The sequence below is a fragment of the Cavia porcellus genome, unplaced genomic scaffold (assembly GCF_034190915.1).
Source record: "Cavia porcellus strain 051 isolate PalLab524CR breed Dunkin Hartley unplaced genomic scaffold, mCavPor4.1 scaffold_29, whole genome shotgun sequence".
NCBI lineage: Eukaryota > Metazoa > Chordata > Mammalia > Rodentia > Caviidae > Cavia > Cavia porcellus.
In genome coordinates, this window is record NW_026947512.1 from 12,318,977 (window position 1) to 12,333,830 (window position 14,854).

Below are 14,854 nucleotides of genomic sequence, written 5' to 3' on the forward strand. Positions count from 1 at the left end.
AAGATTTCCCAAACTGGAATTTGGTTCTTGTGAGTATCAAATTACAAATGTCAACATTATTATTATTGTTACTCATAAACCTACTTTCATAAGCACACTGTCATTAAAGTATTTACTTTATAGTATAGATGCATTAAAAACACACACAGCCCATACCTGAATCGAAGAAAGTGTATCACAGTTAAGAATAACCTCATCAATTTAATTTTTCATTGTGTAATTTTGGGGAATAAAAACTACCATGAAATAGTTTGATTATTTTTGAACATAGATTTCTAATTATGGGTTTATGGCAGTACTAGGGAACAAAGACAAAGGAAGGGGAGAATTTATGAGGTTATGAAGTCTTACTAGGGTCAGTGTCTGGTTCAAAGTGATTCAGGGATCTCAAATTATAAAGTTGGGAGACACAGTAGTCTGGTTTCATTTCTCTTTACTTGGACACATTTCACCCAATTCTCCAATGACTTGGCTGCTAATGGGGTAGAAAATTATATCCACAAGAGACACGTGGTCTGGTTCATAGGACAGGAATGCGGAATATGTGAGCAGCACAATAATTTTCAGTAGGTCTTTCATTATTAAATATACTGTATGTGGGTTAAAATGTGAAAATTAACTTAGTTTTGATAATATACAAATACTAGTTAAAAACACATGCTAGCTGACAGGAAGAGAGACAGATTCAAACTTTAATTTAGTCCATGTTTATTTAATAAGAGCTTGTGGCTAGAAAGCCTTCATACCCCAAGTATTGTAAAGGTGGGAAACTGAAGACTCCTAGGAGTTTAAGAGACCTCTGCCCAAGATGGAGCTGAGCAGACAGCCAGAGCATGAGCTTGGAAAGCCAGTGGGATGCTCAAATCTCACTGATGGAACCAACAATTACTATTACAGAAATTCTAAGAAAGCATTAGTCACCAAAAAAAAAATTATAAAATACCTTGTTGGGTTATAAAATACATGGCAAAATTTGTCTTTCACTGTTTAATAATATGAAATGAATTTTGAATTATCTCTGTGTTGGGATTCAATGATTTTAGCTTCTGAAGCCCCTCAAGGTGTAAACCTGGCTCTGTATGTAGAGCAGTGCACCCTGGGAACTCAAAGCTGTTTCTGTGGGAATGGGCAGCTGTAACTGGGAGGTTGAAGAGTATCATTCCAGGGACTGTTTGCATGGGTGGTTCCTCATTTTTTCAGAGCCTTTTCCTGCTTCAGTTCTCACTTTTTAGCTACATGCTTGAGGAAGGTAGGATTGACATTTGTGTATCGTTTCATGATGGGGAAGTCTGAGGCATGGAGACTTGACTAGGGTTTCATAGAAAGATCTGGGTTAGAAATTCAGGACAGATCTGAATTCCAGTCTTGTCTCTTTCTGTTCCACTTGGTCCTGATGCCATAACTCTGAACTTTAAGAATGTCGGCTTGCTGTATCAAAATTATTTCTTTTCTAATATCAGTTGCTTTGGAAGAAAAATTAAAGGATTTAAGCTCTGTCATAGAAAGGATTTAAATCTACTTACTATAGTGTAGATAACATGATTAATACAAGCTTAACTATCAAATAATATCTTATAAAATGTTTTTATAAAATAAAACATTGTGTGTGTGATATATTTATAGAGAAGAAAGAGGCCTTATATTCATTTCCAGTTTTTAAATAGTAATATACTATATAATCTCCTAGGCCTTTCTAATTCCATCAGACTGCTTTAATGTGATAGTGTCATTTTTACACACTCTCTACAAATGTCTGCCGAACCATGGAGTTGTTCTCTAGGACTTTCGTTACAAATTATTACAAACTGAGTAGCCTAAACAACAGAAGCATATTCTCTTATTGTACTAAAGATTAGAGATTCTTCAAAATTAAGGTGTCAGAAGGGCCATACTCCATCTCCTTCTTTCTAGCTTCTTGTGGCTCCCAGCAATCCATGTTCTTCAACTTCTAACTGCAGCACCCTAAACTCTGTCTTCCTCTTTACTTGGGGTTTTCTTCCTTGTGCGTATCTCTGTGTGACATCTTTTAAAGGCACCCATTGTAGTGGGTTTAGGGCTCATCCTAGCCCTATTTACTTCATATTAAATAATTATGTTTGTAACTCTCTTGTTTTCACTCCAGGGCACTCTCTGACTTCTAAGTAGACATGAATTTTTGAGGAGACTCTGTTCAACCCACTGCAGATCACATGTTCATGTGGTGCTTCAGCAAAGTCTTCGAGGCATCAGTTACCTGCAGGCACTGAGGACACGGTGCCGAGAGCGAGGCAGACCTGGCGCCCTTTATCCTGCCAGTGAGGGGCTAGTTAGCCTCACACAAACACGGCTTCATGGCACACACTGCACTAGGCGTAAACTTGAGTCTTAGTAACTGTTCCGAGAGAGCCACCCCGGGAGAGAGCCCTGCTGGTTTTGTTACAGCAGAGGGGTCATTCGTGTTGAAAAGATCTGCTCTGTTCAGAAAGGCTTCTTATTGCCCAAACACTTGAGATTTCTCTTTTGAGCACTGTTTGCCTAATTCCTGAAATGGGAATATCCTTAGATATCTTATTTTAACCATTTTTAACAAAGCTGGAGCATGGGCATAAGGATATTAGAAAGTGAACAAGGAAAAGGATTGTTCTAGATGCAGCATGGAATCCAGGTCTCCTGCAGGCCAGTCTAATGCCTACTTTGTGCTACTCATTTGCCTTTCTAAAGCAACAATTTTTCTGTTTTATATAGCGTGTGAGATGGAATACGTGATTTCAAATGGAAAAATATTAGCTGTCATAATTCTGCTACCTCCTTTGTATTCAAAGCTGAATAAGACAATTTCAAGAATCTTCAGTAATTTATTGGTGTTGACTAGAGAGCATAAAGCTGCTTGCACAGGTGGGGCTTGATCTAAGGGGTTATTATATTCCACCTTAGTCCAGTGATTATTTATTTTCTGAGTGCTGTTATGTTTCAGAAATGGTTGGAGCTATAGCAATGCAAGTATGTACATTATAAGCCCATCCTTCCAGTTCCTTAGGGTCTAAACAGGTGCAAATAAGTTATGTCTTGGTCACTGAGGTGAGTGAGGGAAGTCTCAGGAATGTTTTGGTATATTTATTTGCCAATGTACTTTGAGAAATTTCCTAGTTAATGTGGAACAGGAAACCCAGTTTTAGGAAAAATCTTCTTTGTGCTTTGATAGGCTGAGGCAGGAGGATTGATCACAAGTTTGAGTCTAGTGTAGGCAATTTAGTGACTTAGTCAGACTCAGTCTGAAAAATAGAATAAATGAAAAGGTCCGGGGATATAGCTCATTGCTAAAGCCTTGGGTTCAATCTACAGGGGAGAAAGAAAGAAAGAAAGAAAGAAAGAAAGAAAGAAAGAAAGAAAGAAAGAAAGAAAGAAAGAAAGAAAAAAAAAGAAAGAAAGCAAGCAAAAAAGAAAGAAAAAATTTTCCACTTGAGAATGTACCCAATGAGTGCATTAATCAGTCACATACTTTTGCAGCTTTTCAGGGTGTATGCATGTCAGAATGGGTCCTTGTTGTTTTCCCGCATATCTGAGATTACTTTTAGAAACTATCAACTGCGAAGAATCAAGGACAATGAAACTGCAGTTTACATTCTCTAAGACAGAGAGGGGTGATATCTTTCGGAGGGGAGACTCAAACAGCCTTTAAGGTAGCTTTGATAAGAGGAATTTCAGGAGTTAGGGTGGGGGTTATTAGAAATACTACCCAGGCTGTGGGGGTGGAGGTGGAAGTTAAGAGAGAAGGTACGGAGAAAAGGGGTGGCGGCAGTGGTCAGCATGGACCCAGCAATAGAGAACGTCCTGGGGGACACTAAGAGTGCTTTTCTCTCAGTTCATTAAAACTCAGCAAATTCATTGTTCAACAAGATTTTCAAAGCCACACATCTTTGTCTCTAAGACATGTAATTCGAGGTAAGTGTTTTGTATATGGAAGATTCCTTGACCAAAGAACTCATTGCCCATTTTTCCTGCTTCTTTCCCTTGGTGGGGTTCTGAATTTCCTTGACCATAAGCAAGGACTCATCCATTTGTAAAGGGGTTGTTTCTAGGGACTACACACCAAATCCTCTAGCACAGCGGTGGTGAAGCTAAGGCACACAGGGCCTTCTCTTTTGGCCCATGAAACCCAAGCCTAGCATCACTCCAGCAGCCAAACACTCAGGTTTCATTGCAGCATTTGTACTTTGTGATAAATAAGTGGGTCTTGGGTTCCAGTTTGGGCACTCAGTGTCTAAAATGTTCACTGTCCTTTCTCTAGGATGAAAGTCTGCCCTCTCTGTCTGCTATGCGGGGTGAGTGTAGAAATGTCCATTTTCCTCTTTTGAGGCTCTTTGAGACAAACTCTGAGTTTGTGACATTGTGGTTTTATGACCTCTTGGGTCTCCTGTGGTAGACATGAGTCCAAGGTGGCGAGTTACGTAGTTCTATCCCAGCGGAGGTGGCTTGGCGAGCCAGCAAGTTGCCGTCACAGATCTGTTTCTCCATTATCCTCTACTGAATCACACCTCACCCCTAATCTTCCCCAGGACCTTGACACTGTGGCCTGCTGTCAAGTGAGGAACCACAAGGCCCACGTGGTGAGAGTAGAGCCCATGTGCTGGTTTCGTATTTGATCAATAGCCCTGGCTCGTGTCACCGACACCCCTGTACTAGACAAATGCCAAATGAGTGTAAGGTTGACAGCTCCATGCCACTTTCTAGTGAGTCAGAATCAGAGGCTCATATTCTTTGAAGATGAGCTCTTGAAACGAGTACCTCCTTCTTGGGAACATGGTACAGGCTACTAAATAAATACCAGACACCAGACTATTTCACCTATGTTCTTAAACAGCCCAGCTCTCAAAGCAGTGAGAAGCCAGGAAAGGATTTAATTTTGTATTTCCTTTGCACCTGCTTGAAATGTATTTTGTGCTTGGGCCTGGGTTGGTGCTCCTTGTCAGTTACATCTAGTCAGAATTCAGCTAATGACTTGGCAACCTGCACTACACAGACAGCCCCGCAGGGCTAGTTGAGGAGTTCTTTTTGGAGAACTTCTGGGTATTTTGAAATATATCTGAGTATTTTGACAACTATATAAAGGTTTGAAAAGCAATCTCATTCAGTATTCTTGAGGCAAATAGTTAACATTAATGTTGGACTCCCAAGTAAATATCCTTTTTTTTTTTTTTTTTTTTTAAATTCTTGAGGTTATATAGGAAACGGGTTGTTATCATGAGCCTGGATTTCAACCGAGTTCAGTAGAATGTATTCCTCAGCAAGTTCTTAGCAGCACTGATTCTCATTTTCCTATCCATGAAACACAGGGGTTATTTTGAAAGCAAATGAATGAGATTACTGAAATGCATGCCATGTTGTAATTTCTCAGTGAGTTTATATTCTTTTTCTTGAATGCACATAAATGGTTTACTTTGCAGACCTTTCCTCCAGCTAACTGTTGAATCTCTCTGATTTAATGGAGTCTTTTCTCTCTTCTGTCTTTTCAGGAACCCTACATCTGGGTTCTTTCTCCTTTTACAACCAAAGCCTGCAATGATTTTTTTCATATTCTGAAATTTAAGTTTGTATTGCTTACTGGTATTTAGTAAAATTTTTTTTCCCCTTTGTTATAGGGACTTTCTGCCCAGAGTACAAGTTTGTCTACAACAAAGATATGTTTTATCCTTTTGTGTTCCCAGAGTTGAGTGTAACACTTGCCACATAGCAGTCCTTAGTAATTGTTGATCCTGTTTCTACTCAAACCACCAAGTTATATGACAGTCACAATATTCTTCAGCTGGAGAATAATAGTTATAATAAAGCAAATATTTAATGAACAGCAGCCTGAGGACAGGCAGGTTTCCCTCCTTCCTCACAGGGCATGGTTAAAAATATTCTCTCTGTACTTTAGATCTTTGGAATTGAACACTTTAGTGAACTTTGTAGAAATGCCTACTCCTGGGTTCACCCAGACATTTGCACCAGGATCTTTGTGAATAAGTTGGCATTCCAGACTGGTTGGTTTTGAAAAATTTCTCAGATGAGTCTCATGTGCATTAACATTTAAGCACCAGTGGGCTGACAAACCCACGTGCTGTATCATCATCTGCTTCTAAATAAACGTTATATAGGCATCATTCAGTCTGCTGGTCAAATAGTTCACATTTGCTAAGTGGGTACTTGGTTGTGATTCGTTTTGTTTTAGACCACTAATGGTGGGACTGAAATTGGGGGTGTGGGGTGAGGTAAGGGAGTGCAAGTTTGGGCCTTAAATTTTCCCTACATCCTCTTGTGATAAAGTCATTATTAATCTGCCATGTGGCAACTTCTCTTCATGATTGGTACTGAGGTAGCTACAAGGTCACAGAGAATAGGAGATTAACTTAGTCTTTATAATGATTTCTCCTCACTCTATATTTACATAGTAAAACACCCACTTGTGCAATACAAACTCACATTGGAGGTCAAGAGTCAATCTTTTCACTTCTGTGGGCCTTAAGTTTGTCATTTGTAAAATACAGTGTTCAGCTAGAATACAGCTTCTTTTGTCCTCTGGCATGGTCTAGGTCTGGAGATGAGCCCAGATGAGGGAATCACGTGTGCCTTCCTCGCTGCCCCTCAGTATGTTAGAGCCAAAGCATGTCCTCTTGGTCACTACCACTCCTACAGCAGCAGGGCACTTTAGAAACTTGTGAATATCTTTGATTTGCAGGAATCTTTCAGAAAATTTTGTAAAGTTAACTCCAATAATGAAATCACAAAGTCTTTCAGAGTTGAGAAATTAGTAACTTTGTGAATATGGAAGCTTCATGTATATTTTTCTCTCTTATTAATTTACACTTGGGGTTGCAAAGTTTAAAATCTAAGCCATGGGGAGTTAGTGCTGGGAGCGATAACCGTGATCTTCTAGTGGTTTTTAAAGTTGATAAACTGGCATTTAGAATGCTTATGAAACTTGCCCAAGTACCTGCCTCATATCAGAAAACAACAACTGCACACGGGGTCCTGTGCTCCTTTTCAGATCACTTGTGGTTCTAACAGGTGGCAATTCATGCTGGTACCCCTAGCCTGAGAACAGCGGGAGCAATTGTTCACCCCAGGATTATTGTGGTGGTGGTGGTGGTGTAGTACTACACTCTTGAGAAATCTTCAGAGCACTGCTTTAAGCACAAAACACAATAATGTAATCTCTGGAAATGCTACACGGTGGGGAGGGAGCCACAGATTCTCACTTGGACCCTGGCTAACACTTTCTTCACCTACTCAGGACACTGAACTGAGGCCTAGCCACCCACAGGAGTAGGAAAAGCTGTCTCTGGCTCCCTACACTGATTTCTGGTTTTCGCGTGGTGAGGCCTGTGATTATAAGGCAAGTAGGGGATTCCTCATCTGTGTGGGGAGTCCCCAGTGTCTGTGAGGCCTCAACACTGCCAGCAGAGTGGGAAGCAGGAATTCCACTGCCCTAGGCATGAAAACAAATTCCTCCCTACACCTTTGATCAGGACATCCTGCCAAAAACAAACTTGTGGGTAGAGCTGTTGTTCTTGGCAGGCATAAGAGGCATTTTTCCTTTCTATTTCCTTTCTTAGTAGGGAATACAACTGCATGGTACTTAAAAAAAGTAGATCAGGAAACTAAGCATCCCGTTTCTGCTGTCAATCTCAGGAATCCAGGTCTTTTCTCCAGAGGAAATGTCTGCAACCTGGTTTTATTTTGTGTGTGTGTGTGTGTGTGTGTGTGTGTGTGTGTGTGTGCATTCTTTCAGATACAGTCAATGCCCACAAAAATGTCTATTTAAACAAACATGGCAATAGATTTTATATTCCATCCTTTGTTATTTCATTTAATGGATCTTTTTGCTCCATATCGAACTTTATTGTCTTTGTAACCAAATGACCATGGATAACTTACCTACCAAGATTTCCTCGTTTATTATTTTCTTATTTTGCTATTGAGTACTGAATTGGTGCAAGATAGGTTTTTCAAGCTGTTGAAGAGAAGGGAAAGACCCGATGTGTGAAAAAGAAAAAGATACTGAGCTCTAAAGTTCAGATTTTATTGCCTGTTTCCTCTGAAAATAGGAAATACTTCCTCTTGTGAGACAGTGGCAGAACAAGCATGCAGGAACTTTGCAGAACTTGCTCTGATTGTGTGCTGGGAGTTTGTGGCTATGATGGAAACTGATCAAAGACTGTTCCATGAGAGAATCTCTATGAATAGGTTTCTCAATCCACAGACTATTGAACACTGTTATCTAAGTGGGAGTCCCGGAGCAAGCAAGTCAAAACCAAAGAAGAGCTTGGCAGAAATTATGACAGATCTCAGATGCTTACATGAAACAGCAGAACAATCTTCATTTATGTTAAAGATGCTACGGAAAAGCAAAGAGTCAGGGAGTAATTCTGGGTTTAGTCCTCGTAGAAAAGGCCAAGTCTTCTGCTTTACAGATCACTGTATTTCTGCTTCATTGGTATGACCTTCCAATTTCATGCAGTAATTTCACCAGAATATTCTTTTCTTCTCTTAGGTGCAGCATCCTCCAATTCAGAGCATTCGCATACTACTCACTGGTAAGTATTGTCAAAAGTTTGGTTGATTTATATTTTTTAAAGACTCTCTTTTCTTTAGTCTTTTAATTTCCTCCAGAATACAAGATCTGTCCTCTTCCTACATTTTGAATTGTCAGAGCCTGAATACTGTTTTCATTAGAAACAAAAAGGTACACTTTAGAAAATCCCAAAGTCCCAAAAATACACACGTGTCTTTATGTATCTCAGTTTCCCTGGGAACCCTTTGTGCAGGAAACTTGTTTTTTTCCAGCTAAGGATATGAAGGCTTTACTTTCTACTAGTTTGTCTTTTTGTGAAAACACATAACTTGCTAATGGTACTGCAGGAAAAGATTGTACCTTAATTAAAGTTAAGAGATTGTACCTTAATTAAAATTAGATATGAAGAAAAAAAAGATACTTTGACTAATGTGAAAGTATCCTTTGTGTCTGTGATTACATCCAACCACCAATGTGTTCTACACAGATATTTACTTAGTCAGTTTAGTTCTCTGATCTTAAAGGGGCGTGCCTTTTGCCCTCCATAAGTGGTGCTTATTTTTAGTTCAAAATATGCCTTCTGGGCTCAGTACAAAGCCAGAATTACTGAATTGTGGGGAACTATTCTTTCCCATTACCATTACTAGGCTCTCAGGGTAAAAGTCTTTCCCATAACCTAAAATAGGTGTCCAGAGGCAGTTGCCTGGCCATTCGATATGGTATTGGGGCTAATATGGAAATAAAATAAATTTAGGCTTTTTAGCTTGTACTTGAAATGGCTCTGCACAAAGTTACCAAAGCTGCTGCTGCTATTATTCTTCCTCTTCTTTCTCCTCCTTTCTTTTGCCTGTGACAGCAAATCTTCCAAAGTCACCTTCCAGGAAAATTAGCAATAGGAACCCAAAGGGAGAAGCAAGTCTGTGTCCCTGATCTCTTCCATCTGCACCTGATTAAGCCCACTTTGAATCCACACCATTAAGCTGAGGGAGCTACCACTTGTAAACACTATGAGTAAGTCTGATGCCCAGAGAATGTAGAAAATATGCATTTCTTGGTTGAGGAGACAGAGCTTTGAGACAAACTAATAAGTCATATGTGGGACCAAGCCAGGTAGCACTGTTACCATCTTTGCTGTGGCCCACTGCCTGAGCAAGAAAGTAAGCATTGAAGTTGCTAGTGCCTCCCAGTTCTGAAAACTTAGGAAAACCCTGTACTGCCTTTCCTGCCATGGTTCTGATATGACAGTTGTAATCTCTCAGCTCCAAGTCTTAGCCCTACATGAGATTCTCCTGATCATAGTTGTTAGTTTTATCCCTTCTTTGATTCTGCAGGTAAAGCAGATTCCAACTCATAGGTAGTTACAGGTTTTTTTTTTCTTTCACTTGTTTCAAAATCCCTCTCTCTATTACTTTCTCTTCATGTGGTTCTCTGGGTAAAGAAAGTTTGTTGTCTAGTTCTGTGCTCAGGGACCATGGTTTTCAAATTTTCACCATATTCTCTTTAGGATGTAAGGAAGAGAAATTGTCCCTCTTCGCGAATGATGCTCAGATCATGAAGGTGGAAAACAATTCAATCATCATTAACTGTGATGGGTTTTATCTCATCTCCATGAAGGGCTACTTCCACGAGGAGGTCAGCATTAACCTTCATTACCGAATGAATCGGAAACCCATTTCCATCCCCCTGAGAAAGGACCTGCAGGTTGACTTCACCACAGTGGTTTCTTTGGCTTACAAAGACAAAGTCTACTTGAGCATGAACGCTCAGAATACCTCCTGTGAAGACTTCCGGATGAATGGTGGGGAACTGTATCTCATCCAGCAAAATCCTGGTGGATTCTGTGCCCCGGTTAGAATTTGATTGCAAGACTTCTAACCAGGCACCAGCATGAACTGCAAACTGGGGTGGACAGGACACAGTCTTCCTGGTGAATGGAGGAGTTCTGCCAGCTCATCTGCACAGGATGTGAGCAAAAGCATATCCTGTCCCACACATCCACTCAGGGATATTTAAAACAGTATTTTACCTACCAGTTAATCTTATTTATCCTGTTATCTTCTAAAACACCTAACTCATCCCCCATGATTGCTGACTGCCTTGAGCCTATTAGCATCTTAGTGAGGATGAAAAACTAAGGGTCTCTTTCATTCACATTGTTTCTATTGGTCAGGCAATTGTCAAAATAACCTTATGTCACTGGAAAGACACTTGACTACTATTTTCTGGAAAGTTGATGTGTGAGGTATTGTCAAAGAGAAGAGGAGCAAGGCATAGGGTTATGAGTCTGCACAAGGTGGTATCTACCAACCCCAGGGAACCAGAGGGACTTATTCCAGGTTAGATTGGTTACTGTTTGCATATTGCCTAAATACTTCTCTCATTTGGTGGGAGTTCAAAAGGAAAATCATCTTGTGAAAATCAGAATGCGAGATCATTGTTTATGAAATATTGTGTATAGAGGTATTTTTCTTTACCATTTGCCCAGCTTCTAAACACACTCAAATTTCTCTTCAAAGAATCATCCTGGGTATGTGATACTGTGAAAAATGTAATGTATGGCATAAAGAAAATCAAGGAAGATTTTTCTACAGAAAGCATGTGAGATAATTTGTGAGGGTTAGCTTTATCACATGGTTCAGTAATAACTAGGCTCTCAGGGTAAAAGTCAATATAGATTTTGACAGTCTGTGGAGGTATTCTTTTTCAGTTTAGTCAAAGTGGCACATTTTCATCTTCTTGTCTATGGTGAGATTTACATTTAGCACTGTGCCTTGTACATATATACCACATTGATGGTATCAAAAAATGAATAAATGCTGTAATCAAAGGTAATTTTATGTCAAAGAGCACTAAGAAGCTATTGTACCTTATGAAAAAAATGATCTCTGCCTAGAAACGCCATAATGTCACATGTGTTCTTATATTGATCATTGAAATCAGGACAGTCAGCCAATATCGAGGCTTAACGGAAGTATAATTGCTTTTACTTACCTTAAATATATCCCCTTAATTTTTTTGTCCCCTTAATTTGATAATGTATCATATATATATAGAATTGGGGAAAATTTTGATATTCTTATGTCAGATTTCTAGACAATTTATAAATTCTTTTTGTCAAAACTTACAAATATAAATGTTCAAAATATATATTTTTAAATTATAGCAAATATTTCCTATCTTAATTAGAGGATACAACATATTATAAAACCTTTCTGGATGATTCTGTGCTGTCACAGGGATTGTCCTCTATTGCAGTACAATAGTTATGTCTAGGACCACCGGGAAGACAGAGCACTGTTTGTCCCTACACTAAGTGGTCTCAGTGCCATTTGGATTTATTTTTTTGATAGCTTTCTCTTTCCTCTTAAGCATCTATCTCCCACTATATTCCCTCATCTCTGTTTCAACCTGTTGTTGAAAGAAGCTAACTAAATTTAATACATAAAATAACGTATATCTAAGGAGTCATCAAACTCTGAATGGCTGTCAAGATATTCATAGAATTATGATTATAGCAAAAACACCTTAGAATGGCCCTACTGTGAACCATACATTGGGTTAAATGATTTTCATGAATTCTGCAGTGTCTTGATTACTCAGAAGATGTATGTGTCTGTGTTTGTGTTTATAGTTTACTTTTTTATTATTATGTTTTGCAAAGTTGCTATTAATTAATGCTATCTGAAAAAGTAAATGTTTATGATCATAGGTAATATTTTTGTAAAAACTATATTTTCTTTATTTTTGGTAGTGATGATTGAATCCAAAGCCTTCACACTGAGCTATATTGTCAGTCTTTTAAAAGCTTTTAAAGTTTTGAGATGGGAGTTTCCCTAAGTTGCTAAGTTGCCCAGGCTGGGCTTGAATCTATGACTCTCCTGTCTCAGCCTCCCAGAATGCTAGGATTATGGGATAAACCACCATGCCCAGATTTATTTGCCTCTTTTTTTGTTTGGCATTTGTCTGTATTTCTTGTGAACATGTAGTGTACATGCCAAGCATAAGCCTTTTTATTCTGTGGGCTATTTTATATGTTTGATGCTATGGTGTCTCCTCCTGGATGCCTACTCATTTGGGAGCTCCTGGCCTGCTCTTCTCATGCTGGCTTCCTTTTACCGTGCTGGCCATTGTGACTATGCACAAACTTCATTCATCCACCATCCACCTATCAAAATACATGTGTTCTGTGTTTCAGGCCCTGAAGTCATATGCTTTAATGGGTTAATTAGCCTACACTTCTTATATGGAGAGGTTTATGGGAAGAAAAAGTGAGAAGTCAGAAGATATAAATTCTAAGCTTCACTTAGTTATTAACTTCCCAAGTGAAATTGGACTAATAAATTTGTATTTCTGCACCTTGTTTTCCAGGCTTGCTAAATGACAAGAATATTAAATATCCTAATATTTAGAGTCTTTTTCTCATCATGGTAGCTCAAAATGCACATAGTAAATGTTTATGCACTGGTTGTTATTATATGTCTACAGGGATAACTTTCCCTTTTACTATATCAATTTTTAAAAAATTATTTTCATGCAAGCTAAAAATCTTCCTTCAGCCTTCTTGGCAATTCTTTAAGAGTTAACAATTGTTATTTAGTAACTTTCTATTTAAAGAATACTTAAAGGATTACAGTCTTGACCCAAATCATAATGTTTAAGGATAATGGATATGTTTCCTATTTTAAGCCATATTTCTGTATTTAGTGCTTTTGTGGTTCTCAGGAAATATAAATATTGACATTAATAATACCACTAATAATAATAATATTGATATTTACATGGAAAGAAATAAAAGATCTCAAAATTCAGCATTGGGTAGAATGTTAGAGTTTGTTCTTTGTTTCTCTATACTCTGATTAACTAATTTGCTGATGAGGATGGTACAAGTTTTCTGCTTTCCAACTGGTTTTAGTTACATTCTCATTGCTGAGATAAAATACTCAACACCTGAAGTTAAAAGAAGAAACATTTATTTAGCTCACAGTTTTCAGCCCATAATTGGCTGGCTCTAAGGCTGGGTGCATGGAAAAGAAAGATAACAGAGAAGAAATAGTTCATGACAAGTAGCAGGAAACAGCAAAGCAGCAAGCAACAGCAAGCAACAAGCAGTAATGACAGCAGCCTTCTTTCTATCCCTTATATTCTATCCAGGCTACCCACCCTTGGGTAGCACTCACACCCAGAGTGGGGCACTCTTAACCTACCCAGAACTATGCCAACTCAATCAGTGGGCTAATTTAGTAATCAAATACCCTTCATCCCAGCATCACATCCTTAATCTCAACATCACACACTCTAGATCCAGCTACCTCCAAAAAGTGCCATCTATGACCTTATGAAGTTTGGGGGGACATCTAGACACAAATCATAACATTCTGCACCTGGTCCCCCAAAGACTCATGCACATGATTTTATGCATTTCCAAGAGTTGCCAAAATCTTAATAGTTTCAGCACTGCTGAAAATCTGTCTAAAGTCTCTAAGATTTAAGCCAAACTCTTAGCTAGAAGCCCCCTGTACAAATGAAAAGAAAGATAAACACTTTCAACATTTAATGCACAAGATAAACATTCCCATTCCAAATAGGGGAATAGAAAGGAATGGGACCAAAGCAAGTCCACACTTCAGCAGGGTAAACATTAAGTCCTGTATTTCCTTGTGCAGTATCTGGGGCAATTTGTGGCAAGATGTAAACTCCAAATGGCTTGCGTGGCTCTACCTCTCCCACATTGCAGAGGGTAGTAGCTCCCATGGCTTCTCTCTTGGGCTGGCTTTACTTATTCATTGTACCTTTCCTCAGACAATTCATGTTCATGGTGTCTTCAAAGTTCTGGAACCTCCACTGTGCCTTCAGCTTCATACTCAGAGCTTCACAAACTGCCCTCTCAGATCTTCACATTGCCTCTTCTTCTGAACTCTTGAAGGAAGCTATCTTGACTCCACAACTCTTGCATTCTGCATGCATCTACAACCAGCACCATCTGGATGATGCCAAGGTCTGCCACCAGCTGAAGCAGTAGCCAGCTTCCTTCTGTCTTGGCTCTAGGGGTTGAGTGCTTGGATTGCTGAGCACTCTGAATGCAATCCTGAGGAACAGATTCTCTAGGTCACTGCCATTCTGGAATATGGTGCTCTGAAACATGTTGCTTTCTTCTCAAAGCAAATTCTTTCATCTTTGAAACCTTGAGGCTTTTGCAAAGGCTGTAGTCCTTCTGTTTCTTTTGATGTCCTCAGGCCATTTTTGCCATCTTCCTTTTCTTTTCTTTTTCTTTTTTTTTTTTTTTTTTTTTTTTTTTTTTGTCTTTTTCCTTTTTATCGGTAC

General features: G+C 39.0%; 1 protein-coding gene across 2 annotated transcripts in view; it reads left to right on the top strand.

Annotated features, from left to right (window-relative positions):
- Tnfsf4 (TNF superfamily member 4) overlaps positions 1-13,313 on the top strand; it is a 55,734-nt gene extending 42,421 nt beyond the window's left edge. For both annotated transcript variants that reach the window (XM_023567231.2, XM_023567230.2), the window contains 2 exons: positions 8,513-8,555; positions 10,038-13,313. In XM_023567231.2, coding sequence (XP_023422999.1) covers positions 8,513-8,555; positions 10,038-10,393 — 399 coding nt within the window. In that variant the 3' untranslated portion in view covers positions 10,394-13,313. The remainder of the gene's footprint in view (positions 1-8,512; positions 8,556-10,037) is intronic.
- The last annotated feature ends 1,541 nt before the right edge of the window (positions 13,314-14,854 follow it).